Source organism: Ricinus communis, chromosome 5, assembly GCF_019578655.1.
Source record: "Ricinus communis isolate WT05 ecotype wild-type chromosome 5, ASM1957865v1, whole genome shotgun sequence".
Taxonomy (NCBI): Eukaryota; Viridiplantae; Streptophyta; class Magnoliopsida; order Malpighiales; family Euphorbiaceae; genus Ricinus; species Ricinus communis.
Genome location: NC_063260.1, coordinates 13,960,255 through 13,987,516, shown reverse-complemented (window position 1 = coordinate 13,987,516; position 27,262 = coordinate 13,960,255). Strand labels below are relative to the sequence as shown.

At 35.4% G+C, this 27,262-nt stretch overlaps 6 protein-coding genes across 9 annotated transcripts; 2 read left to right on the top strand and 4 right to left on the bottom strand.

Annotated features, from left to right (window-relative positions):
* The first annotated feature begins 47 nt into the window (after nucleotides 1-47).
* LOC8260318 (peptidyl serine alpha-galactosyltransferase) lies at nucleotides 48-6,647 on the top strand. The gene is made up of 8 exons (XM_002526888.4): nucleotides 48-634; nucleotides 1,711-1,881; nucleotides 2,283-2,526; nucleotides 2,630-2,830; nucleotides 3,142-3,614; nucleotides 4,156-4,320; nucleotides 4,523-4,766; nucleotides 5,525-6,647. The coding sequence occupies exons 1-8, from the start codon at nucleotides 351-353 to the stop codon at nucleotides 6,194-6,196; spliced, it is 2,454 nt and encodes an 817-aa protein (XP_002526934.1). The 5' UTR covers nucleotides 48-350; the 3' UTR covers nucleotides 6,197-6,647.
* Nucleotides 6,648-6,811: 164 nt separating this feature from the next.
* On the bottom strand, nucleotides 6,812-11,460 carry LOC8260319 (DEAD-box ATP-dependent RNA helicase 17). Of its 2 annotated transcripts, XM_002526889.3 has the most exons (10): nucleotides 11,184-11,460; nucleotides 11,020-11,092; nucleotides 10,671-10,780; nucleotides 10,372-10,515; nucleotides 9,689-9,797; nucleotides 9,236-9,594; nucleotides 9,089-9,162; nucleotides 8,208-8,512; nucleotides 7,818-8,064; nucleotides 6,812-7,389 (listed from the first exon to the last, which is right to left on the bottom strand). In XM_002526889.3, exons 1-10 carry the CDS (start codon nucleotides 11,323-11,325, stop codon nucleotides 7,141-7,143), a joined length of 1,812 nt encoding a protein of 603 aa, XP_002526935.1. In that variant the 5' UTR covers nucleotides 11,326-11,460; the 3' UTR covers nucleotides 6,812-7,140. The 2 variants fall into 2 exon arrangements, with proteins under 2 accessions (XP_002526935.1, XP_015579521.1); XM_015724035.1 differs by lacking the exon at nucleotides 11,184-11,460 and having other exon boundaries at nucleotides 10,372-10,477.
* Nucleotides 11,461-13,685: 2,225 nt separating this feature from the next.
* On the top strand, nucleotides 13,686-17,373 carry LOC8260320 (protein WVD2-like 7). Of its 2 annotated transcripts, none has more exons than XM_025158727.2 (9): nucleotides 13,686-14,014; nucleotides 14,336-14,878; nucleotides 14,960-15,319; nucleotides 15,418-15,476; nucleotides 15,565-15,639; nucleotides 16,199-16,274; nucleotides 16,386-16,448; nucleotides 16,703-16,813; nucleotides 16,907-17,373. In XM_025158727.2, exons 1-9 carry the CDS (start codon nucleotides 13,940-13,942, stop codon nucleotides 17,105-17,107), a joined length of 1,563 nt encoding a protein of 520 aa, XP_025014495.1. In that variant the 5' UTR covers nucleotides 13,686-13,939; the 3' UTR covers nucleotides 17,108-17,373. The 2 variants fall into 2 exon arrangements, with proteins under 2 accessions (XP_025014495.1, XP_015579522.1); XM_015724036.3 differs by having other exon boundaries at nucleotides 13,689-14,014; nucleotides 16,172-16,274; nucleotides 16,907-17,371.
* Nucleotides 17,374-17,693: 320 nt separating this feature from the next.
* LOC8260321 (protein FAR1-RELATED SEQUENCE 7) lies at nucleotides 17,694-20,722 on the bottom strand. 2 transcript variants are annotated; one of them, XM_048374208.1, is made up of 2 exons: nucleotides 20,361-20,722; nucleotides 17,694-20,181 (listed from the first exon to the last, which is right to left on the bottom strand). In XM_048374208.1, exon 2 carries the CDS (start codon nucleotides 20,175-20,177, stop codon nucleotides 19,074-19,076), a length of 1,104 nt encoding a protein of 367 aa, XP_048230165.1. In that variant the 5' UTR covers nucleotides 20,178-20,181; nucleotides 20,361-20,722; the 3' UTR covers nucleotides 17,694-19,073. The 2 variants fall into 2 exon arrangements, with proteins under 2 accessions (XP_048230165.1, XP_015579506.2); XM_015724020.3 differs by having other exon boundaries at nucleotides 20,301-20,721.
* Nucleotides 20,723-21,103: 381 nt separating this feature from the next.
* LOC8260322 lies at nucleotides 21,104-21,943 on the bottom strand. The gene has a single exon (XM_002526892.4). It carries the CDS (start codon nucleotides 21,846-21,848, stop codon nucleotides 21,306-21,308), a length of 543 nt encoding a protein of 180 aa, XP_002526938.1. The 5' UTR covers nucleotides 21,849-21,943; the 3' UTR covers nucleotides 21,104-21,305.
* A 448-nt stretch (nucleotides 21,944-22,391) lies between these two features.
* LOC107261864 (cystinosin homolog) lies at nucleotides 22,392-26,940 on the bottom strand. Its single transcript, XM_015724015.3, has 8 exons — nucleotides 26,515-26,940; nucleotides 26,281-26,413; nucleotides 25,335-25,424; nucleotides 25,120-25,244; nucleotides 23,752-23,794; nucleotides 23,110-23,227; nucleotides 22,972-23,021; nucleotides 22,392-22,737 (listed from the first exon to the last, which is right to left on the bottom strand). The coding sequence occupies exons 1-8, from the start codon at nucleotides 26,775-26,777 to the stop codon at nucleotides 22,591-22,593; spliced, it is 969 nt and encodes a 322-aa protein (XP_015579501.2). The 5' UTR covers nucleotides 26,778-26,940; the 3' UTR covers nucleotides 22,392-22,590.
* Between the last annotated feature and the right edge of the window lie 322 nt (nucleotides 26,941-27,262).

Here is a 27,262-nt window from a genome sequence, read left to right as displayed (position 1 = left end):
GGAGAAGAAAAGAGCCCATCAACTCCAGATTCATGTCCCAATATTGAATGGGGATAGACACTAATAGATCAAGATGAAGAAATTAAATAGCTGACCACTTCTATATGATAGTTATTATTAAATTATAATACAAAAGTATCAACAATCATTGTTTAATACATTTCTCCATCATTACTATACACAGAGTTCATCATTTCCTGGTCACCATCATCACTTACCTACTACTCATCATTATACAATACAAAATGTATTCCAAGTCTTTGACTTTGTGGAATTTCTCCTGGTAATCAATGAAATTTTGGATCTTTGAAAGGTACCCAGTTCGAATCAGGTCTTGAATTGAAGCCTTCATGGCTAAAGTTATGATCTTGGTCTTCTTCTTGTTATGGATTGATGGTGGGTCGGGTCAGGACTCGCCATACAGGATTCATACTTTGTTTTCAGTTGAATGTCAGAATTACTTTGATTGGCAAACGGTTGGGCTTATGCATAGCTTCAAGAAGGCAAAACAGCCAGGACCCATTACCAGACTGTTGAGTTGTACGGATGAAGAGAAGAAGAATTATAAGGGGATGCATTTGGCTCCAACTATGGAAGTTCCTTCTATGAGTAGACATCCAAAGACTGGAGATTGGTGAGCTTGTCTGTGTGTTTGTATTGTTCCGTTTATTTTTCTTAGTTTTGGTTGTTGGTTATTTTGAGCTAGTGAAGCTAAAAGTTGAGTCATTATTATTTTTCTGTTGTCTTTTATGAATTCTTTTTATATGTTGATGGTTTTCTGCTTTGAAATTTGTGGTTGAGTTAAAGGTTCTTTAAAGACTAACACATATTTGCTGCATTAAAGGTTGACTGCGTACTTATTGTTGGCTGTAGGAGTTGGTTTAGCTAGTTGTATTTTCTCCCATGAAATGCTAATCTTGAAGCTAATTTGATAATCTGGAACAAATAGGTAACAGCTCGATTTTACTTTTATTGCCCGAGACGCCAGTATTTTGTCTGATGAATGGGTGGACAGAAGGTTTAGAAGATATTTTTGTTTCGTTGATCTTGGTTAATGAAATCATGAAAGTCTCATGCCATGGAGTTCATTTAATTTAATCTATGCATTGCAGTAGCTAATACAGTAGACAACATGGACTCTTTCAATGCAACTACATAAAATGAGAATGAATAAGTGCTTCTTATTCCTTCAAAGGTTTGTGAATTGTTTTTGTTTTAGTATAATATTCTTCATTTTTCATAAATGTGCATAAAATTAGAGTGGATGCCCCAGATCTTCGCATTCTGTTGCTGTCTCAAACATGAGAATTGAGAATTAGCTTATCTTGTGATGGATGATAAGTCAGACTGTCAGATGAAAGTTCAGAATTCTAATTTCTTATCATTAATCGTGAAGAGTTGAGCTTTTTCATAATATTTGTGCTTTTATTTCCTGATCCTTCTATTCTCTGGTGTCACTTTAGATCGTTCTCAGTGGCATTCTTGTATTATTCTTTCTAAAGAATCTAACATTGAAAATTGATTTTTGTACTGCTGTATCACTACTTCATTAGTGTATCATCAGTTCCACTGTGATTTCTTTCTTTCTACTTGCTTGTATTTGAGACTCTTCTGTTCAGTAGTATTTTAGGAGAAATTTAAGATTCTTTTGGAGTTTCCTCACATTGGAGAAAATGAAAATAAAGTGATGCTATTTTTGATTTTCTGTAGGTACCCTGCAATCAACAAACCTGCTGGAATTGTCCACTGGCTGAAACATAGTAAAGATGCAGAGAATGTCGATTGGGTTGTGATTCTAGATGCAGACATGATCATTCGAGGTCCAATTATACCTTGGGAACTTGGTGCAGAAAAAGGCAGGCCCGTAGCAGCATATTATGGGTACTGACTGTTATCTGTCAATTAGTAGGTCCAATTTTGTACTGAAAATCAGCCTTTCTCCTTCATAGTTTGCATAGCAATCAGTAGAAAGGAAGTTACCTGGTATAGAAAATTGACTACTATAAGTGACTGATCTACAAGTAGAATTATGGATGCTTCTTATATAGTTTGTCTACACTATTTCACTTCCCCTTGCAGAGGAGCACGAATTAGTTCAGGATTGGAGTGTTATCTTAATCTGGCTCATGGAGGATGTACTTGAAATTATCTTTTTCATAATTTTACAGATCAATCTCCTTATCTTATTGTCAGTGATAAGTATGTGATTCGTATAATCTTCAGAATGCTTATAACGGATGTCTCTCGTCGCAGTTTCAGTCATGTAACTAATTTTTGTCCAGGTACTTGGTTGGATGTGACAATATTTTGGCTCAGTTGCACACAAAGCACCCTGAACTTTGTGACAAGGTCGGTGGGCTTTTAGCCATGCACATGGATGATCTTCGAGCTCTAGCACCTATGTGGCTTTCAAAGACAGAAGAAGTACGAGAAGATAGAGCTCATTGGGCCACTAATATAACTGGCGACATCTATGGCCAGGGATGGATAAGTGAGATGTATGGTTACTCATTTGGTGCAGCAGAAGTAAGTTTCTTTCTTTGGACCCAGAATAAATTTCTGTTCTCTTTTGTACCTACTCTTTGAGTTTGTTTTGTTATTTATTTTTGACTTATGTTTGCATGTCCAGGTTGGACTTCAGCACAAGATTAATGACGACTTAATGATCTACCCAGGCTATACACCACGACCAGGTGTTCAACCTATTCTACTTCACTATGGTTTGCCATTTAGTGTCGGAAATTGGTCTTTCACTAAATTGAATCACCATGAAGATGATATTGTTTATGATTGCGATCGGCTCTTTCCTGAGCCTCCTTACCCTAGAGAGGTATGTGATTTAAGATGCATTTTATTATTGATGTTATTAACAAATGTAACTATTTTGAGCTGGATCTGTGTGTTTCCATAGCATATGCTTTCCTCTCCCTTTCATTGTTTTCAGTATTACTATCATCAGTCTGTTATATCCACCTTCTCAAAAGGTCTTAACTTAATAGTGTACCATGTGCGAATGTTTGATCCATCATCAAGTAATCTATGTTATACTAAGCCAAATTATTAAGTTTGATTGCTAATGTTTTAATAATGTGCCTAATACTGGATTCAGTATTGTTTAAAATAAGAAGTTCCATTTTGCAGGTAAAATTGATGGAATCTGATCCAAACAAAAGGCGGGGACTATTTTTAAGTATAGAATGTATAAACACTTTGAATGAAGGTCTCTTATTACAACATGCTGCAAATGGATGTGCTAAGCCAAAATGGTCAAAATACTTGAGTTTCTTAAAGAGCAAAACTTTTGCCGAATTAACTCGGCCAAAACTTCTGACTTCTGAGAGTATAAAAACTGAGGCTGAAAACGAGCAGCAGGTCATTGATGACCCTGAGAAACCACATCCAAAAATCCACACCATATTTTCCACAGAATGTACCCCATATTTTGATTGGCAGACTGTAGGTCTGGTACATAGTTTTCACTTAAGTGGCCAACCTGGAAATATCACAAGGCTTCTCAGCTGTACAGAAGAAGACCTAAAACATTATGCAGGCCATGATCTGGCCCCCACCCATTATGTCCCTTCTATGAGCCGGCACCCACTAACAGGGGATTGGTAATTATTATCTTGAGATTTAATTCTCTGGCCTTCTATTGTCATCATTGCTGGTCATTTGAAGTTAATTTCATAATTTACATGTCATTATTATGGTTCTTGTGATAATGTTATCCCAGTATGTTCCCATCCTTAATTTGATTGGTAATTTTAATAGCTGCATAAACAAAATGTTGACATTGTATGGTCTATGATGGAAACATAAACTTGTAAAACACTTTTAGTTAAATTATGACTTTTAATATGGAGTTGATTGCACAAATACCCTCATTCAGTTTTCTAACCTGAAGAGGTTAGTTCATCCCAACACAGTTTTAGGTGGGGAAACTCTAGAGTCAGTCTTATGTTTAGCCTTTCTCCATGAAGTGGCTGTCCTGAAATGTCGAGCCAATCCTTTTATACATGTCTGCCTGACATTTTGCTGTCGCACCAGCCAATGCATCAGCACTCCTTAACATAACTTGTGTGGTACTGGTACATCCAAATGATAAAAAGATATTTTATGAAGTACAATTACAAACTTGCTTTTATTCTCTGTCAGGTATCCAGCTATTAATAAACCGGCTGCTGTTCTCCACTGGCTTAATCATGCAGATATTGATGCTGAATTTATAGTTATTCTTGATGCTGACATGATTTTGAGAGGTCCAATTACACCATGGGAGTATAAAGCAGCACGTGGCCGTCCAGTTTCAACTCCCTATGAGTAAGATAATGCTCTTCAGTTTGAATTTTGCATATCTTTTATCATGATTATGGTTGTAGCTGCATCTTCCTCTCTCTGTCTCTCTCTCTCTCTCACACACACAGACTCACTTATTTCTAGATTCATTTAGTATACGCATTCTTTCTTTGTCAGATAAGAAGTGATATTTGGGACTGACAGTCTTATAATCTATGCATGTCAGCTACCTTATTGGTTGTGACAATGAGCTTGCAAAACTCCATACACGCTATCCTGATGCTTGCGACAAGGTTGGGGGCATCATCATCATGCATATAGAAGATCTTCGAAAATTTGCCATGCTATGGTTGCATAAAACTGAGGAGGTTCGGGCAGACAAAGCTCATTATGCGACAAATTTCACTGGAGATATATATAATTCTGGCTGGATAAGTGAGATGTATGGCTACTCTTTTGGTGCAGCAGAGGTATGTCATTTTCCAATGAATTGCTTCTGTACCTAGATTATAACTTGATTTTACAGGCATACCTGCCAATGAGATGGTAGAGAATGTAAATGGTTGTTTAGGATCCTCATAAATGAAAGTGGAAATGCAATGACTATTTAAACCAGTAAATGCTTGTTAGTATCACAAAGAAAATGGAGAATTTGAGGGACAATAACAAAGAGATTGCAAATGGGAATTCTTAGTGTAGAACTTCTGTCTGATTTTCATATATATACTTGTATTTCATGATCATTACAGACTCCCTAATACATATTCTTTGATCTACTATGAAAAGGAACACAATCCTTAATTATGGAACAAATGTAGCTTTTTGATTGTTTTGACTAAAAATCTAAGAGAAAGTATACATCAATATTAAAATTCAAATCTTGACAATCAAAATGCAATTACAGCACTGTTCCATTGAGCCAGCAGTACTTGCAATCTTGAGCTTCATGGTTCCAAGGAAAATTTCACAGGTTCCAGCAGAGAAACGTTCCCATGTCCTCGAAGGAATTTGCATATCTAATTTTTTAGGAGAAAATATTTCATTTCATGACAGGGGTGCATGCGTAATATATGTCAGTGACTTGTTTTTAATTTTTTTTGGCCTTTAGATTATATGAACATAAATGAATTCATCTCTTATATTTCTGATGGTTTTATTGAAATCTGATGCACCTTTAGGAATCATAAATTCTGTTGCGTACTATTGATGTTATTCTTCTTACATGCAGCTGCAACTACAGCATATTATAAGCAGGGATATATTGATATACCCGGGATATATCCCTGAGCCTGGTGTTAAGTACAGAGTTTTCCACTATGGGTTAGAATTTAAAGTTGGGAATTGGAGCTTTGATAAGGCAAACTGGAGAGATACTGATATGGTCAATAAATGCTGGGCTAAGTTTCCAGACCCACCTGATCCTTCCACACTTGATCGGACTGATAATGACATCTTACAGAGGGACCGACTTAGCATAGAATGTGCCAGAAAACTGAATGAAGCATTATTCTTGCATCATAAGAAGAGAAAATGCCCTGATGCTAGCTCCTTGTCCAACTCAAATTCTGATACAGCAAAGGAAGCTATAAGTTCAAGGAAATTTGGCAAGATTGATGAAGGTAATGTTGCTAGAAGCAACATTCCAATCAGACATTCTCAGGAAACATCTCTGCCTGCTATGAAAGATGGGCTCTTTGGTTCTTTGAGGATCTGGGTTATTGTTCTATGGGCAGTATCTGGTGTCGGTTTTATAGCAGTTATGTTAATGGTATTTTTAGGTCATAGAAGTAAGGGAGCTAAAGGAAAAGGTTATAGAAACAAGAGAAGATCATCATATTCAGGATTCTTGGATACGAACGGCCGTGAAAGATTTCTCCGCGGTGCTGAATCATCTTTGTGACCTTGACAATGTAGAAGAAATAAACACATTGATTTTTAGAGGATCAGACATTCAGAGAGTCCCAGGAAGTCTCAAAGGCAAATTTCAGAATATACCGATACGGCAAAACAGTTTAGAACATTTTTGCAGAAGAGATGACACCACCACAGAATAGTTTTGGTTGCTCTATATTGCTGTAACTTTGACCTGTTCCTGCCTCTCTCAATGTAACAGAAAAAGTAATGAAAGATCAAAAGCATTTTATTCTCCCTGAGCCCCAAATATTGCAACTTGTAACTTTGATTTTGCTGTAGCTATCCCAAGGTTGGCCGGTGATTGGATGTCTTTTCCTGGATAATCATGTTTTACTAGACATTTTGCTCTATTTTTCAACATAGCTCTACTACAAGATCTCATTGTTTGTTTTTAACAAAAAACTATTATTTCCTTAATGAAGACCCTGTTTGGTCTAGTTGAAAGGGATGTACTCCAGGTATTATAGGGACTTGCAATGACTAGAAATGAACTAGCTGATGCTTTTTACGATCTCAAGGTGACTCTGTAACGATATCAGAAGAAGATTCCACTCTACCAATGGCTTAGAGAACCCAAACCACCTTTAGAGAACCCAAGAACTTCGAGAAATCTTGTGTTTGCTCAGACAAAATTGATATCATTGTAGCTGTTTGAAATTAGAAGAATACAATAGTAATCTGTATGTATTAAACTATAATTACTTAAATACATGATCTCAATTAACAACTAATTATTTGTCTTATATGTGTGGAGTAAAAAATGATCAACAATGGCCTCTATCCATAAGATTTAAAAGTGGTCCGCTGCAAAGGAACCAAAAAGGATGCTGTACAATTGTCCTCTTCCATTGTTTCATCTAGTTTGCACCAAAATCAGCATCTGACTATCGAACTGCCACATCCAAACATTAGTTTCTTCACATTTTGCATTCATCTTTTATTGGTGATCTTCCTCCTTTTCGACAGGCCCTTTGGCTTCTGTTCCCTCTTCCTCTTCTTCGATTGTTTCTGGAATGCTTTACCAACTACAGATGGTTGCTGCTTCAAGGCAAAGCTTTTGGCAACATGCCCCAAGTGAAGTTTCTGCACCATAAAAATTCTTTTCAGCTCTCCCCGGTGGGCGGTGTATGCACGGACCCAAGAGAGAAATGCATTCTGGGCCAGTTTATTCATCTTAGGCTGTGGAAAGATAAGAAAAGTAGCATATCAATGTGAAGCATGTGAAGAAGAAAATAAAATTGATGTTGAAGCAAATAGGTTTCAATCTGGACAGTATCTAATTTAACTTGGTCAAACTACATAGGTTGATACTGGCTATTTAATGAACTTCCAAATGAAAAGAATTATTTGTAAAGACAACTTTTGGGAAAACATATAAACTGTGCAATAATAGTGGGGGTAAAATACACGGATCAAAGGAGTGTAAACTTCAGCACATCCAACTAGAAAGAATATATGAAGGCCAAAAGTTCCCTGATATAACATGCAGGAAATAAGTACCAAAATTACCCCCAAATAGCCCCCACCACCAACCAACCCCACCCACCCCCCCCCCCCCAACACACACAACAAAAAAAAGAATAGAAAATAATATGGGAAATTCAAACCTGTGCTGCAATAAATGATTCAAGAGCCTTCTGCAGAGATAACAGCCAAGGATGCGATTCCAAAGAAACAAACTTCTTGTTACGGTGCATTTGCTCATAAAAGGAAAAACTATCCAACATTTTGAGGATGGGATACTCTGTCAGTGACACACCGTGTTTCTGCAGCTCTTGAAGATAATCCACCTCAACTGGTTGTAGAAATAGCAAAGAATCTCCCTTCTCACCCATCCGTGCAGTCCTACCAACCCTGCAACATCATGATCATAGGTTAACTGAGCCTGCAATCTTAACAAGATTATGTTGTGTCCCTACACATCTGATTACACATACAACAATGTGAATAAGAGAAAAATATGCAAAACAGAATACAGCAGAAAGAGTCCTCGAAACCTGTGAACATATTCAGTAGCTTCTCCTGGAGTATCATACTGTATAATCCATGTAACTTTTGGAAGATCCAAGCCTCTAGCAGCAACATCTGTGGACAGAAGAAGAGCCAATTTATCACTTTTGAAGGCTTGGAATGTGTCTCTCCGATCTTCCTGCTTCATATTTCCATGCAATCGAAAAGTTTTGCATCTCAAGAACATCTCTGCAGCTTCTGCTTCTGATTGTGAAGTGCATGAGAAGCGGAACTCACTTAACAAAGAATAGTGAAAATCTACTGCATCACATGTTGAAAAGAACACCACAATCTGTAAATTGAGCGAGTGAGTGAACTTGACAACAAAGGCCGGTTTAGAGAATTAAATATAAACAGTGCATTAGGTAATAGATAAAAATACCACAACTCCAAGCACAGGCTATTCAGGGGAAGAATTGTGCATTTTGAGAGTATAAGACACAGGAATTATTCTAGAAAACAAACACAGAAGTCAAAGCTTAGAAAAAAAAAATAAAGCTGACACTTGAGACAAAAAGGGTGATTAAAGTTCCAAGAGAATTCACTGCCTATAGAATTCCAACAGCTATAGCGAAGGTCACACTGACATTCAGTGTGTGACCTTATCAGCTAGATTGTTTGCATTAGGTTATACTTGTAAGAACTTTGCCTTATTTAAATTAAGATCAAGTATTCTAAGGAGTTAATATTAATCCATGCCAACAGGCCCTAATACAATATTTAGAGGGATAAAATTGATGGTGAAAAAGACTGCAGCTTTAAGATATGCCAATATACACAAACTCAAAGCTGTGATGGTATGCCAAAAATAAAGCAAAGACAACATATATAATAAGTGCACGGTTAAAAATTTGAAATATGACCTTACCTTTTGGGAAGCTCGTTTCTCGAAAAGGTGTTTTAGAATGGAAAGAAGTGTTGCAAGCCGTGAACCACAGGGAACTGCACAAAAACTCAATCAGGGATTCTCCAATTCCATCATTGTGACATGAACTCAAAGACGAGCTCTACATACCTTTCACATATTTCTGAACCAACTGTACTGGAACTTTAAAATCTCCAGTTGAAGGTTTTAGTACTTTGCTGGGATGTTCTAGTTCATCATCAGCATCAGATTTTAAAGATTTAGTATGTTCAAGTAATGGTTCTGGTTGCATCTTCTCGTCATCAAGACCAATCATTACTGGATTTTCTAGACTAATGTTAGCAAGATGGTTTACTTTTTCATTTAGTGTAGCAGATAGTAGCAGATTTTGCCTCTGATAATTGGAGATGCTTGAATCTCGATTTCCCTTGCCAACAGACCTAGTTAGCCTAGAGCCCAAAAGATCCAGTATATCCTCTATTTCCTTTCCAAATCCTAGCTCCAAAATTCTGAAAAAGAAATTATCTCTTAGGTTTAACAATAGTATAGTACTATATATCTTGTGCAAAAGATGGTGATGTGATTTCATATTGTGATTCCTACCTATCTGCTTCATCAAAGATTATCCACCGTAAATTTGTGTGCGAGAATGATGATGTGTTTTTTAAGTGATCTAAAAGGCGCCCAGGAGTTGCAACAAGAATAGATATACCTGCAATGAGAGAAATACAACGCTCATTACTTGCTCAACATAAAAAAAGAAAAAGGTGCCAATGTTGAGGTTAATGTGCAGGAAGGTTTTGCATCAAGCTTTTAATTTAATGTCAATGGGTGTAATTAAGTAAAATCATTTTTAAGATACAAAGTGCTCCGAAAATGAGAATAATTGGGACTGACAACTACTACACTCTGATTCATTCAAAAGGGAAAAACAGTATAAATCAAAAACCAATTTAAATTAATGGGCCATCATTATCTTTAAAGCATTATCCACAGCACAAAGGAAAAATGAACTGTGTCTTGTGCACATAATCATACTATAATTTTTGTGGACAAGGTAAAAGTAATCAACTTTACAGAAAAAGGTATTACATAGCTTGTGAGTTTGAACCAACAACCCAAGTATTCAGGTCTATCAACATTCAAGAAATACCAAACTTGCAAAAGTTCTCAGATCCAAAGAGATGATGTCATAAGAAATTACAAGATTCCTACCTTTGCTAACTTGCAAAAAATACAACTCAGAGCCAAAGAGATGTTGACATAAGAAATTAAAATTTTCCTACCTTTGCGCAGTCTAGCTTTCTCCTTTGACCTGCTCTCCCCACCCATGATATAACCCGGAACAATCCAATGAAAACGATGTAACAGTCCTTGCAGAATCTCATAAACCTGTAAGCACAGCTCACGCGTTGGTACAAGGACCAACGCTGTCACCAAGTAATTAATTACATGTAAATCGAGATGATCACTAACATATAACCTGGAATTAACACAAATTATAATAAATATCCAGTTCAAAATTAATCCCTTTCACATTCAAATTTAGTGCCATTAATGCAAACTCAGAAGATTGGCGACATACCAAAAGTTCCATGAGCGCGCTCGATTCTCGGACTGTAACTCTGCAAGTGATGGATAATTGGGGCTAAATAGGCCACAGTTTTTCCTGTGCCAGTAGCAGCATTAACAAGTCTATGTAATTTTCACATTAAAGAAGAAACAACAGGAATCAGTTTTAAGCAACAAAAACGACAATAATAAAACAGTTACAGAAAAAAAATACTAGTGAAATAAAAGAAACAAAGGAAGCATTATTTTTGTGCAACCAGAAGCTAAAAACTAGAAAACTCACCTACAAACAACAACAAGAGTAAACACCCAGAAGCCATAACAAGAAAAAAGAAAAACTAATCATAAAAAGTTAAGGATACACATGACGGCCAGAGAGAACAACAGGAATAGCTTGAGCTTGAACTGTTGTCGGAGCTTCAAAACCCATTCTCTCTGTATACACATAAAATGAATTACCATTTCGAACAAAATGAATAATTCAAATTACAAATAGGTAAAGTTGATAGATTAGATATAGAAAGACCTCGAAGCTGGTCACAGAGGGTAGGATGGAGGCCAAGATTGAGGAAAGAGCATGATGCGAACATTTCTGGATTGTTGTTTTTTGTTTCTTTTGCTTCTTCTTCTTCGCGTTCCCTTTTCATCTTTTTCTTCTTTGTGTCCATGACTAGCTTCTTCTTCTTTGTACAAGTCCTTCGCAATTAATATTCTGATCTTTTTTAGGGTTTTGGTTCCAATTTTTGTTAGTAGTAGGGTTTATCCGATTGGAGACAACATGTTCCCCGCAATTATAACGACTTTTTGCATATATAAACGACCTGACGTATAGACACACTAAGATTTCTTTTTTCTTTGGAGGCCTCGTGGGCCACAGCTACAAAATAGTCATCCGCTATGTATTTCTCACCTAAACTTGTCTCGAAACTATCCTTTAGACAGTTTTTGGCCAGTTTGGAACCGGTTTATTTCGATTTATAGTTTTGATTCCGGCCATTTTTAACAGTATTAAGAAAAATTTATGTAATAATATAAAAGCTAAAATATATGAAAAATATTAATTAAACAAGTTGTTAAAAAATCTGTATGAAAAAAATTAAAAATAGTTCAAAAAAGATATAATAATTTTTAGAGAGATATAATAAATAAAGTAGAAAGATTTACTAGATAAATAAAAAAAATTATAAATAATAAATAATTATAGAGAGTAAGTCTAAAGAGAGATGATAAATAAATTGTTATGTATATAATGAAAATTTATAAAGAATTATTTTTTCATAGGTTAGAATCGGAACCGTCAGCCTTGAATCAATTATATGGTTTTATTTCTAGTTGAATTTTAAATTTAATTAGTTTTGATTTGGATCGATTGGTCCAATTTTAATTTAATTTCGATTTTGAACTCGTCGTAATCAAGCCTAGCTAAATAAACTTCATGATTGAATTTGTTTAATATTTAATTTTGTTTGTAAGGTAATTTATGAAATTTTAATGTGAAAAGTGAAAAGGTAAAATAAACTAATATGTATCCTTAGATTACATAAAATGAAATATAAAAATCAAATAGGGATAACCACATTTTTAGTACATGAATTTTGTTATTTAAGTGCATGAACACATATTTTATGTAATAAAGTGTCTAATCAGAGAAAAATGAACAATAAATAATGCCAGTGACGTAAAGAAGTTCATATGAACACTTAAATCAAATACATGTTAAAAAGGAGTGTCTCCAAGGAACAGTAAAATGTTGTCACTTTTTTTTTTTTTTGGTCAGCAAGCAAAAAGGAGAAAATGGACTACTGAGCAGTCGTGCAAATTTCTTAACTTGAACAGCTCTAAGAATTGAACAAAACCCTGTTACTAGACCCTGAACTAGATCTGTTGTTTTACAAAAATAAAGTCAAATTTATAATTTTAATGCTAGAGAGAAAAAGAAAAAGAAAAAATCAAACTACACTTAAACAAAGTTGCTGGAAAATGGCACCATGTCTTTCCTGCCAAGATGAAGCAGATGGAGTCCAGAAATGCAGTCCTCCTGCTTTGACAAATAATACTTCTGCTGGTGTCCCTGGAATGCCAATTATCTCTATTGGCGATCGGAGAGTAGGCTTTGCAACATTTTCAATCTATCACAAGTATTAAGTCTATTTCTGAAGCAATACAAATAATACCTTGAAATACAACCACCTTGGCTCAAGAAACCTGTCAGCAATATGCCTTACGGCATGCCAAGGCACTAGCAATAAAAAAGTGACCACTTTTTTTTTTTTTTCTTTTCTTTGAGCTTCTAAGATATGGTATCTATAATATCTTTAAAGAAGAGATAACTTTATAGTTCATCTCCATAAAAGAATTCCAGATTTGAAGGGCTCTTTCTTCCATTTAATCAAGAAATAAAACCAGTTATTATTTCTCTAAAAATTCTCCAACTTTAGCATATTTAGATGCTGTGAATTTTTCTCTTTAAAATGATTTGGGAGTATTATTTTATTGGCAAAACGAAGAAAAATGATTTGTATTTTTATAATAAGTCCAAAAGCATTTTTATATTTTTCGTCTATTTTATTAAAATCAATAATTTTAATTTTTTAGGATTTGACTTTATTTTTTTCTTGTTAGCATTAATAAGTCTAACAAAGAATAATGTATACAATTTTTTATTTTAAAAGAAAGGGAAAAGTCTAAGCAAAATCCAGTATTAGGCGTAATAGACAAACACTTGCATGCTTGCAGCTTGACATCATTTACAAAAAAAAACATTATTCAGCTGCAGTATATATTTTCCAGATTTACAGAAAATTGTGTCTGAGAACAGCAAAATTGTTTCTCTGTTCCTTGCATATATATTGCACACGGAGCCTAGATCCTTGAGCCTATTTGTTCTTCTTTCAAATTCAAATTGAAAAAGGGATTTCAACAATGTGGGTCCCCACTAAAAGGTTAAAAAGATTGCAGCTTTACTCCATTAAAGAAGAATGCTTCAAGACCCCACATTCAGACATAGGAAAAGGTCACCTTCAGCTTTTTTTCTTTTTTCTTTTTTCTTTTTTTCCTTCTTATCTCTCATCATATATAATTTATATTGCCTGCCTTTCCACGGCATGGACCCAATGACCAATGCCTTTCTTACCGTTCGAAATTTAAATTCAAATTCCGACCACAACACAACACAAGACAACAATGTTATCATCATTTGCACAATAATAGCCCTATATACAAGAATATAGAACAAGGCCAAAGAAGGAGCTCAAAAGTTTTGGAAGAGTTTACCAAAAACTCATGGGGGAACCAACTTGTCTCATGCAACAACAACCTTTCTCTTATGCTGCTGGCATTCCTAATCAGTCCAATGAGGTCAGTTCAGTTCTTGATTCTTTTCATTTTTCCACTTCTTTCTTTTGTCTTTCTAACTATCATATCACTTGGGACCTATTAATTCCCTATTATTCGTAATGGGTTCTTTGGCTTCTGCACTTTTGATTGTCTAGAGTTGCCAATCTCTTTCCTTTCGCTACTGCAAAATGTGTTATGTGTAAAGTGTTTTACATCATAATAACTCACATTTTAGCTCCAACTAGTTCGGAGATGAATTAATGTCAATCTTTAGATAATTAGGACTTTATTAGTGTATCTATTTGACTTAGTAAATGAATAAATTGAAACTTCATGTTACAGGACAACCCTATTCATACTCTTGGACAGTCCATCTCCTTTGGAAGGTTCATGTCAGAATCTTTAGCTTGGGAGAAATGGTCATCCTTCTCTCACAACCGATATGTGGAAGAGGCTGAGAGATTCTCTCGTCCTGGATCGGTTGCTCAGAAGAAAGCTTTCTTTGAAGCACATTACAAGAATCTTGCTGCAAGAAAGGCTGCAGCTTTGCTTGAGCAAGCAAATGTTACTGCTAATAACCAAGTGCCTCAGCCTGAACAAAAAAGTGAAGTTCAAGATAGTGTAACCCAAGATGCAAAATTGGATCTTGATAAACCTGAGGCAGGGCTTGTTGCTAATGACAATGGACCTAACCTGCATGCCGAAATTGAAATTTCTCAAAGTCGTAAGGTTGAAGAAGTTGATCCATCGACAGAAAAACAAGCTGCTGTGGAAGATTGTTTAAAGGTTGAACTTTTAACCCAGATTGGTGTTGCTGACAAAGAGGAGGAGGTTAAAGAAACTGAGCTTAGTGGAACAAAACTAATGGAGAAACCCTTATTAAAGGTACTAGCAATATGATAATGATTCTTCGTGGAAAAATAGAATTCAAATGACATTCCGCCGCTAACATTGCCACTTTCGCAGGATTTCATCTCTAAGGAAGACAATCCGGTGCCAATGAGCAAGAAGAAAGCTGCAGTTTCTTCCTCATTGATTTCTGGTCGAGCATCAAAGCTGCCATGTTCACCAGCCAAACCTGCAGCATCTCCATTTCATGCCAGAAAAGAAAACAATGCAACGCCAATCAGCAAAAAGTATCCTATAGAATCCAAGGATAGAAAGAAAGCAACTCCAAGATCTACTCACAAGTCAATGAATTTCACTCCTGTCAGGGAAATTAATAAAATAACATCAAGAATTATCAGGAAGATTGATAATTCTAGAGTTAGTTCTAGTTATAAAGTATCAAAAGATTGCTCAACACCTCTAAGGACTCCCACCACGGTGCCTATTTCCCTTCCCTGACGATTTTTTATTTTACAATTCCAACTGAACAGCTAATAATTATGCGAATTAAAAAGTGATTAATCTTTGAACTGCAGGCATCTATGCTTAAAGAATCTAAACATCCTCTAGCCACTCCTCAGTCAGAAAACAGAAGGTATGCAGTCTTGTCAAGTTTGATAAGAAGAAAGCTTCCAATTTTCTAATTTTTTTCTAACCAACTATCTGTCATGTATAAATTGCAGGGCAACAACACCTCTTCACCCCTCAGCATCTGCAAACAAAACAGTTCGCTCAAAATGGCATTTCCTGCCGACGGAGTAAGATTTTAGACATATATAATAATTATATGTTTTATGAAAGTTAAGAATTATGATTTTTAATTTAATTTTTTTATGGAACCATAATTAAAATTTAATTTTGTATGATATATTAAGATTGAAATCAACTCCTTTTCAAAAAATAAAATAAAAAACCCAATTAGAAATTAATACTTTTGCATGCAATCATTATTTTTTTATATAAGTGGATCAAATTTATCCATAAATTTAAATTCATATGGGTTGGGATGTTCTGGAGCATCGGTTCAGGTTTAAGGCTGATTAAGGTTCAACAGGAAGCTGAACCTTAAACGGTCTTTTCCCCTTAAAGTTCCGGACCGGTTCATGGGCCAGTTCCGAGTTTGGATCTAATTCGCGGTTTGAACTGACCCTTTGACCATGCCTAATTCTTAGTTCTTAGCTGTTTTGAGATTTCCGAAGTTAAGTCAGCGGTATTCACAAATCATATTGCACAAGAAAATTTATTGGAAAGGATTTTGAGTTTTTTCTGATAATTGTTTTTTCACGACAGTTGCTCAAAGTTTGTAAGTGCCTGCAGAAACAAATCTCAGTCTCCAAATTTATCAACGCCATTCAACCTCAGGACTGAAGAAAGAGCTGCACGAAGAAAGGAGGCACGAAGCACATTAATATTGTTTTCTTAATGCGTTTCATAGCCTATGATATATTTCGTTATATGATTCTTGTATTTCTCATGTTTTAACATTTTCTTCTTCTACCTTCAGAGGCTTGAAGAGAAATTTAATGCCAATCAGAAAGAAAAGGTTCAGCTGCAAGCAACACTAAAGGTAAATATAGCATTGTCAAGCATGCATTTTGAGCTTGTTACTAGCAATTTTTAAATATCCTAGTTATGTTCAGAATTATTAATCTATTTTAGTCAAGATCAGAGATGCTGTCAGATTAGAGTGATGTTGCTTGACATCATTACTTGACCAGATAACATTTTAGCTCATCAGCAAACACAGAGCTATGACACCAATACTTAGTCCTAACTAATTCATGACTCATTTTCTTATAACATCATTATTATTTTGAGCAGGAGAAGGCAGAAACAGAAATTAAAAAACTGCGCCAAACCCTTTGCTTCAAGGCCAGGCCGCTGCCTAAATTTTATAAAGATAGGACAACAACAAAGCATCACATAGAGAAGGTATCTTCTGGACATCTATATGCACACATATTTTCATTTTTCTTAGTAAGATTCAATTTTCATTTCTTCTGTTTCCCCTGGCTTTGCTCATAGGTTCCATTGACACAACCCGAGTCACCAAACAAAGGAAGCACACCCATCCGTAGCATGGTACAGACCACTGCTCAACCTTCTCACAAGAACAATGGCACCAAGCAAATCATAGGAAAGAAAATTGACAACCCTCGTTCTCTAGCTTCACGACTCAAATCGATTACTCATGAAAATACTTCTCCAAATATTCAACAAGAATGAGTGAATTTTTGGTCTTAAAAGTCTTGATTATGAGATTCTCAAGAGTGAGTGACCTTCGCAAGTTAACCATTAGGGCTGCATGGCAAAATTGATTTGCAAGCGAAAGAGACTGCTGACAACCAATCATGCAAATCTAGACATGTTTGCAGATGTGCTCTTTTCTAACCATTATTTAAAAGGCCTAGGATAGTGTAAAGCTAATTTGTATCCTAGACATTGATTGGATAAATGTACCATTTGAGTTTGTAGAAAGAATACACGCTAGAAATTGGCATCTGCATATTGCTATCAACTATTATATAAAGACATGCAGACTTGTGAGGAAAAAACTAGGGAATCAGCTAAGAGGTTGCAGGAAGCAATGCAGCAACTTTGAAGACCAAAACATAAAGTACCTGAACCGAAAAGCTTTCCAATCTATAAGCGCTCATTTTAGCAATTGATTATTCTGGCCTTACACTCAGTAGATATTGAGGGGAAATGCATCAGTCGGCAACAACCAATGACCTATTTACACAAAGTGAAACGGGTAAGGGATGGAAATTCATCAAAATTGATGAATTTTTTATTCTCTCATGCTTCATAATACAAATAATAATTATTCTGGATGGTGTACGGTATTAATATCATATCAATCAGGCTGCTTTCTATCTACAGCAGTTTTCTTGATATTAGTAGCCATAAGCAAGTAGCTAAGAGGATCGGGTCAGAGATCTTATTGTTGGCCAGTGTCAAGCAATTATGGTGGGTTTACATAAAAAAAAAATAAATCTCAAACCCTTATATCCCTGGTCCACCTCTTCAAGATGGATGTTCCTATAGTCGAGAACTTTCAAGGCATGACTGCATAAAACTCCCATAAACTCAAATTTCATACAGTTACAGGCAACTGTCTCTTCGGATGAGCTGAAAGTTACTTTATACTCTTGCGGCTGACCATATATGTTTACAATGATCCACTCTTAGAATACTGGTTAATGAGAATATTCAAAGAGGTTTCATATTCTTGCTGGAACAGTTCAACTATCTTCGGAGTGTATGCATTACTTGCTTGCTTCAAGAGAATCACATCTGCTGTTAGCCTTGGCAATTGCTGACTCATATCATAATTAGCTTCCAACTCTTTGTAGTGCCAATCATTCAACATCTTCCCAAGATGCTTGAAAAATGAAAGCACATCCATATCAAAATTCAGATATCTCCTCAAGCTTGCAGTAAAACCTTCAGGAAGTTGCACACTTCTAATGTCTGCTGAAAAAACGTGCCTTCCATATGCTACAGCCCATTTCTCTCTTTCTTTAAACTTCAAATTCAACCATTCATTTTCCCAGAGACCATATGCATCCAACACCCCCTTCCATGCATCAATGAAAGGTTCATACTCAAAAAGTCAACTGCTTAAATCAGTTACAAATGAATCAGGGCTCACAAACATGTGGTTCAGCTGTTTAAGTGCATGTTGGTATATATGCCATACACATAATCGGTGCTGTATCTCAGATAACACTGAAGCAATTGCTTCAGCAATTACAGAATATTGATCTGTGAGGATTGTCCTGGGCCTATGTCCAGACATTGCCTCTATGAAAGTTCGAAAGAGCCACTTGTAAGATTCAACAGTTTCATCATATAAAAAGACAGCACTGAAGGCCACCATTTGCGTATGATGATTCACCCCTATGAATGCTATGCTAAGAATGGCGTGCAATCTTTGTACATTCTGTAAGTTGTATCAAAGCAGACCACATATCCGAAGTCATTATAGTCCAACATTTTTGCGTTCAGCCCAAAATATGTTGGTTATCCGATTTTCCACATGAAGTTGCATAAAAAGAAGAAAGATGGGATTTTCAGTTGCTTATTATAAAGATATTGCCGCATCCTTTCTGCTTCTCCCTCTTTAATATCTCTCATACGTCTGAAAATTAGTTTACTGTTGCAATTGACTGGTTGATTTCCATAGACATCATAAGCTCCTGCTGTGTACATCTACTTCATTTCCTTCAACTTGAGCTGTGGCTAATCTCTTCTGTGAACGTAAAGTGCGGACCTTGCATACCGCAACAAGCTCATGATTGTGCTTTTTTTCAAAATGTGTGACCCGATATTTACTATCTGGTTGACGAGAAATGACAAGTTGAGCTGTACATCCGATTCTTGTTTCCTTACGAGGTCTCTTCACATTCAAATCCCGCTTGTCTTTCTGCCGAAAACCTTCTCTAAAACAAGTAAACCTCCTAGATGCCACAGCACCATCTATCTTACTCCTATTCACATAATCTTTTCGAACACTAAAGCCTACTTGCCCAGCATATGCATTGTAAAATTCATATGCATGATCTTCAGACTCAAAACCCATCCCAAGTTTTGGTACCCCATCCATCACAAAGCCTTTAGCCAAGTCAGCTTCAACTGCTTGAGCAAAAGTCAACCTCTTTTGTGATGGTAACATGTGAGCTGTAGATGGAGCCAGAAACTCATGATTGTGTTGTGTTACAAAACGGGTAACGCGGAACTTCCCATTGGGTTGCCGTGCAATGGTCATTTGAGCCAAACAACCAGTTCTTGTTTCCTGGCGGGGTTTCCTCACCTTCGCGATATGATTGGCGGGACGATAACCTTGCTTGTAACAAGTGTATCTTCTGGACACTACATCGCCATTTAGCCTACTTTTATTTACAAAATCTTTCCTAATACTAAAACCTTGGAGGACAGCATACCTACTGTAACACTTATATGCATGATCTTCTGTTTCGAACTCCATACCAACTTTAGGCGCAACATATGTCTCTTCTTCCTCATTTTTTAACTCAACATCAGCCTCTGGTAGGCTCTGACCACAGATGTTAACAGATGAGTATTTCGGACTGTCAGAGCTGCCACCATCAACTTCCACTCCGCTCCCATCATTACAAGAACCATCTTCAGAGCTCTGGAAATCAAGGTCACTCTCGACAACCTGATGATCTTGCTCCACGGTAGTTTCCACCGCAGGTGAGGCTTGGAGTTTATCCTCTAGAACCTCTTTCTGTACATAACTTGATGTATTACCAAGTTCACAACTACCCATTGATCTATTACAATTTTAAAGAAAACACAAAACATAAGAATAATGCCCAAATCTAACAAGTTAAGACTACCAAAAGATATAAGCTTTTAAATCAAATCAGAGTACATAAAATTTTAAGCATACCCAATTCAGCAGACATTAAATTCAACATAAAGATGATTAGAAAAAGTGCCAAAATCATACACTCATAGAACAAAAGATTCAATCTTTATCAATGTAAACTCATCAGAAGATGAAGAAAGGTCTGGTGGTGCAGGGATACAAAATTTGTGATGATTTGGCGGGTAATTAACGGACAAGATTTGATTTTGTGAGAGTGGAGAAATGGCGGGTAAAACTTTATATGCGATAACAGGAAGTAATCGGAAGAATTGTAGGGTTTGTTATCGGGTGTTCGGTTACAGAAAAAAGGGATTACGGGTAAAGGAAACTGGACAATCGTACGTCTAGTGGACCAGACTGAACGGCGTTTTCCTGTAGCTAAGACTCGCGTGCATTTCATGTGATCTTTTTTGTTTACTTGGCCTTTTTCATATTTTAATTTTAGAGGTGCTGAAATATTTCTTTTGAAGCCTTTAAATATTTGCATGGAATAAATAAATAAACGCCTTCAAGTTAAGTAATGATATTGTGCAATTATAAGGTTTTATAATTTAATTTAATTTAAATTTCTTTGTGTTATATATTACTATTTATATATAAATTCAGAATGAACGTTATTTAATTTTATTTTTTCGCTATTGATGAAGAAAGGATTGCAAGATATTATTATTACTGATTACTAGTCTTTTCATTCCTAATTTGTTAATTTTTTATTCATAAATACCGTGAGATGAGAAAATGAAATGTAATATGCGAAAACACATACAAAATAGAAAAACAAGGGCAACCATGTAATAAAGTGCATAAAATAAGTTAATTCAAAGTAGAGCTGAAATTCACATACATACTTTATTGAATTAATTAACACACATGTGAGTCGTGAGGAAGCAATTGAAAAATTCAACCTCCAAAGGATCACCAACATTACAAATTATAGAAGTCATTTGACAGTAATTAAGTAGATTAATTTAAGATAATAATTAAAACAATAGTTGCAGTGGTGATTAAGATTAGCAATTAGCGGATTCACAATTCTGCCACCAAACACCAATCTTCATCTCCTTCAACTTGATCCAACAGGAAACCCACATCACAGTAACTCGTATCATCACCATCATCAATATCATCATCATCGCCGTCATCAACATTAGCAGCAATAGTTTCTTCATAATCATCGTCATCAACATACCGCTCATCATCATCCATATGATCCAAAATACGAGAGGCAGAAAACCCAGAAAAGTTCAAACCAGGTTTGCCATCAACAACCCGCCAAGACATCAACCTATAATTAGACAAAACATCGTGTGACTTTAACTTCTGGGTACCTTTAGTTTTGTCTTTAGACTTGCAGGATGGGTGCATATGACACCCGTTACACCTTGGCTTGCCGCACTTCCCTGTGAACTTGGAGTGGTTGGTGGGTCTCGGGAGGACCTTGGTGAATAATCCGGCGGTGGGTGGAGAGTCAAAGCGGTTGATGAATCTTGAATCAGGCCTTGGATTCCATGGAGATGGCAAGATTCTACAGGTTCTTACCATACCATGTTGGCGTCCTTCTCTCTTCATTGTGGATAACTTTTTCTGTAGGCTAGAAAAAATGGTTTAAGCGGTGAGGAAGGTGTTTGTTTTGGGTTTCTTTATATAGAGTTTGATTGGGTTGGAGAAGTCTTGTTAAGCAAGATGTTTTGGATGGACATAGACAAGTACTTGCTGACCAAGTTAACAGGCATCGACAACTCACACATAACAATAAATATCTCATAGCTTCATTATTTTATTATTTAGGCAATAGCAGCATGCAATACAAGCAAATTGGCTTTTCCTTCTTTCTCTTGTATTATTTTGTGCTAACTTAGCTCCATCCAACTGGGTGGAACAATATTGGAACATGTTAGAGACCTTCATGGTTAAGGTATTATTTTCTCAAAGGTAATTATTTGTGTTTGTCTTTACCATTTTCTACTGATTAGACTCGTGTGGAGTCCTGACGGTTGGATCTTTTCAGCAGAAGCTATAGTACTGTGCTTAAAAAACAAAAGCAAACAGTGAACACGGGGCAATGTGGAGCACTGTGGATTTGTATATCGGGCGTCATCTCTACTTATCATATTAAAGTAAAACAATCACTTTCAATTGCTTTTGAAGAAGTAGCTCTTACAGTTCTACAGTGATTACTTACAATAGGATATGCTTCAGGATGCATTGTTATTATACAATAAGCAAATACAACCGAAAATAAAAACAGCATCTAGATTGACTATCTTTATACAAATTATATGTTTCTTAACATAATGATGCATGCTGTGCCTTATACATTTTCTGATGACGAGTCATCGGATGACTTAATAAATGGCTCTGCGCCCTCTTTACTGATCTTGGAAGAGGCATGCGCTTTCCTTTCAGGGTATAAGATATAATGTTGACACATGAAAAGAAGGTCAAAGAATACAGAGACCTGCAAAATTTATAAGGTCAAGCCAATGTAGAAAAGAAGAATACTGCGAGTTAAAATGATTGTCAATATTTTAGAAAAAAAATGTAGCAACAAAGATAAATCAAACAAAATATACTATGGCCAGAGTATTAAAATACAGTGATATAAGATTTATGAGTATCAATTCAAAAATTTCACAGATTATTAAGTATCATTATTAAATGATTTATGAAGAACAACAGATATGTCGCGTACCAGAGACAGCAATGTCTTCCCTATGTTGCCATAAAAGTTCACCCAAGAATCTGTGAATACAATGAGATTAAGTTAACATTATGCATGAAGCATCATTTCAAATTGCAAAAATATTTAATTCAGTAAGAGATTACAAACTTTGGTCTATAGACTGCACAGCCATCTGGGCATAATTTGTCACTCCTCCAAGAAAATCAAGCAAAATGTTCTCAATGCTAAATCCAATAGTGCTCTTTCTCATAAAGTTAAATATCGCCTGTATCTCAGAGCAATCATAAACAAGTTTTCAGCTGCTACATCATACTATAATGAAGTTAGTTAACCAGCCTCATGATACTGTATCCTAGATCAAAAGGTTCACAGAAAACACTGACTTCTTCTCTCTGATTACTAAAACAGGATAAGTCCTTCAGCGACAATAAATTATTTTCACTTTTAGCAAACCAATTAGCAGAACAATTTACAGGCAAATAAGTGACAATGATTTTATGCATGCAAGGGTCCTATAAAACAGAGAACTCCTGACTATGCTACAATTAGAAGGAACTAGTCTACCATGACCTTCATCTGATTCAAACAGATAGCTGGTTCATTCAGCCTGTGCCATGTGCTGTTAGATTTTGGTGATAAGTATGCAGACTGGTTTGAACCCATCCCTTGCAAATAGGTCCAATGGGTTCTCATTACCACCACCAGCACCAACATGGATAGAATTTAACCTAGGCCCTAATGGACTTTTTAAGGAAATGCAAGAAGCAGCAAGGCAGCAATTCTTCTGACCTGTGGAATATACTTGATGACTGTCATGAAAACTTGTATTGAACTGCACAACAATAATACAACATCAGAAAGAAATTTCCACCAGTGACCCATCATGTATTTAATACAAACTAAATAAGCAAATAATGAAAGTGAAGTAATTGAAGAGAGTTGAAATTCTACAAACAAGGAGAAGTAATTTTTAACTTTTACACCATCACATTCAGGAAACCTTCCTCTACAAGAAGCAATTTTGCCCAAATTTCAGTTTCACTTTGCTAACTTCCTTTAGGATAGAGCCTAGAAAGATAAACATTCATTTAGTTCCTAAAGGACAAGCATCTAAAGGCATATGGCTGAAGTGGCCAAATGAAGGTTCGAGAAAATATTAAACTAATTTAAACTTAAGCATACTAGCTAGACCATCATAAATTACTCCCCAAGTAAGGTAAAAATAGGCCTCTCCAAACTTCAGTCCTTCTGCAGCATCTGTGCATCAATATATATAAATACTAATAAAATAAAAAGTTTAGGACACACTTCCAAGAGAGATGTATGCAATATGTATGCAAAAAATAAAAAGAAGAAATTTTAGAGGGGGGCAAATGCATGTCTTAATAAACTTCTCAAAAAGGTATGGGTAAGAAGTTGGAATTTTAAAACGATTTGGGGGAAAACCAACAAAAGTACCAACCCTGTTATGGGTATAATGGCAAGATCAGGAATTCCATACTAGTCACCATATATTTCAATTATTTTGGTGGCAAGAGGAAGATGCCAACAAATATATGGAGAAGTTAGACATTTTCTAAATTCCTATCCATTGGCTTATAGTTAGACGAGTAAAAAGGAATACAAAATAGGTATGGTCCTAAACAAATTGTTTGCAGGTATAAAAATAAACTCTGAAGTAATGGCAGTAACAGAAAAGATAAAATCAAAATGAGAAATTGATGAAGATAAGAACGTTAAATAGGTCATAAACTTGAGGTACTACAGCTTCTTATTAGGAAGAAATTTTAGGGAAATTCATGTCTCACAGGTGCAGTAAAGGAATATAGTTACAGACGCAAAAAGAAAGGAAACCACTGTCAAGTTTAAGATGCATCTCTTGAAGCATTAGGGAGAAATAAGAAGCTTTCTTCACCATGAATTATGCACAAAAGCACTCTCTACAGTATAGTGTTCTCAAACATGATCTAATTGCCAAAAGTTATGTCTACCTTTTAAGTAAAAGTATATTTGGATTAACAGAATTCAGGTTATTAGAGACTGGAAATGAAATTTGATAATTGATTACAAACTCCCACATATTTATAACCTTTTTATGAAGATGCCCAATTACATTTTCTCTTTCACATTGAATTGGAAATCAAAAGAGCAGCTTACTTGAAGATGGAGATCAGCCACAACCAGGAGTGGCTAGGCAGTGCTATAAAAAAGCAGATAGCTGCTACTAACCACACAGCACAGACAATTGCTATAGAAAGCTTAGAGACCTTCTGATTTCCCCGCTGTTAAAAATGAAAAGTCATTGCATCAGGCTTCAGTATACAAGATATAAGGGAGAACGATAAACCAATAAGGATGAGAAAACAACTCACATCATATATTGCAATTTGGAATAATGTAATTGCTGTCAACAGGACAGCATGTGTCGAAAAAGCAACATCATTTGCAGCTACAGGTATCATCTGTAATAAGACGGGGAAAAAAGTTAAGAAACAAACAGGAGCAAATGATAATAATAGTAAGAATATAATAAAAAAAGAATACTGTCTTTTTTCTAAGTGTAGAGTATTCATGAACACCAGACATGAGCATTCTTATAAAACTCATTAAAGTAGTTCAAATTTACGCCTTTCATTCATAACCATACTAGATTTGCTACGTGATTCCCCAGCACAACTTTGCTAAGCATTGGCCTTAAATTACGACGGTGCATTTTAAGGAAATCAAATTCAAAATAACCTTGTTCATTCAAAGGGCTTGAATTTCAGGATTTGGATATCAACAAATTTGGTAGATAGCAATCTGCATGACGAAAGTATTGATACAGAAGAACAATAAAAATGTATAATGTGCTTTATGTAAGCATTTATAATAAGTTTCACATACGCTGCACTCCGCAAATAATGTTTTCTTAAAAGAAACAGTAAACAAATGAAAAAAAACCATAAAATTCGGCATTTAGGGATCCTGATAAGTTGAAAACGATTCAAAACAACGAAGATAAACCCATTTCAGAGTTTATTAAAAAACTAAACAGGCTCTTTAAATAAAGAAGTTGGTAATTATATATCTTCTCAACGTCTATAAATACGTGAGCAAGAAAACCATTAACTAATACTAATAGGACCCAAGTAAGAGCAAACTAAGTGAAAGGCTCAAAAAACACTACCCAAATGAACAAAAGCTAAAAAGAGTTTCACCCTTTTGAATGTAAAAATAAACCAAATCCAAATACAATAATTTTTATCAGGAAATATCCAAAAAAAAAAAAAAAGTACCCATGTACTACATAAGGTAAATGAAAAATAAAAAACTAACCTCTCCATAGCCATATTTTTGAAAATACTGTTTCTGTATAGCAGAGCTAAAGTAAAGAGAAGCATTGTAAATCAGATAAGAGGAGTGCTTCGTCAAATTCAACACCACAAAGTCAAAGTTCAATCCTACCACACTGTGAACATCACCCAAAACACAAAAAGAAACAGTGTCAAGGAAATTGAAGAATTATTATTGAAATGGGAAAAGAATAAAATTGGAAAGGAAAGAAAAGACCTTCTGCGACGAAAATTTAAGATGACTTGAGGGTAGAAACTAATCGACCATGAAAAGAAGGCGATCCATCCAAAGGTTTCATAAGTGATTTCCAGAGGAACAGAATTCCAGTTTGCCATCTCTTTCCCTCCCTCTCTCTCTCTCTCTCTCTCTCTCTGTCTCTCTCTCTCTGTTCCAACTTCGCTGGAGGAACACAGCTTCTCTAATTTTGTACCCAGTGCCACTCTCGATTCCCAAAACCCGTCGCAAGTTCGTGATTTCATCTACCGTTAATCTCAGAGTGGGACCCGTTAAGTTTAGTTGGTCATCTTTTAGATATATTGCACGTGTTCTCTGTTCACCTATCAGGTTTTCTTTTTTTCTTTTTTCTTGAGCGGATCGGATATTTGTTTTAATCTATAAAATAAAAACTACATGATTTGTTATTCAGAAATTATAATTTCTTATTATTAATCATAATTCATCTATTTTCTGTTTTTTCTAAAAGAAATTAATAATTGAACATAACATTATGAGGAATTCAATTTTATTTATTCTCTTCTAATCACAATTAAATATTTTTATGAGAAAGTTAAATTTCTTTTATAATATGCATGTACTAAATTAAAGTTAATAATTGACTATAAAAAGTCAAAATAATTATTTACGTATTATAGATTTTGTTCATTTAATTATCTTAAATGAATATTTTATTTAATATTTAATATTTTTATTTAATTTTATATGCCCTATTTATAAATAGTTATAT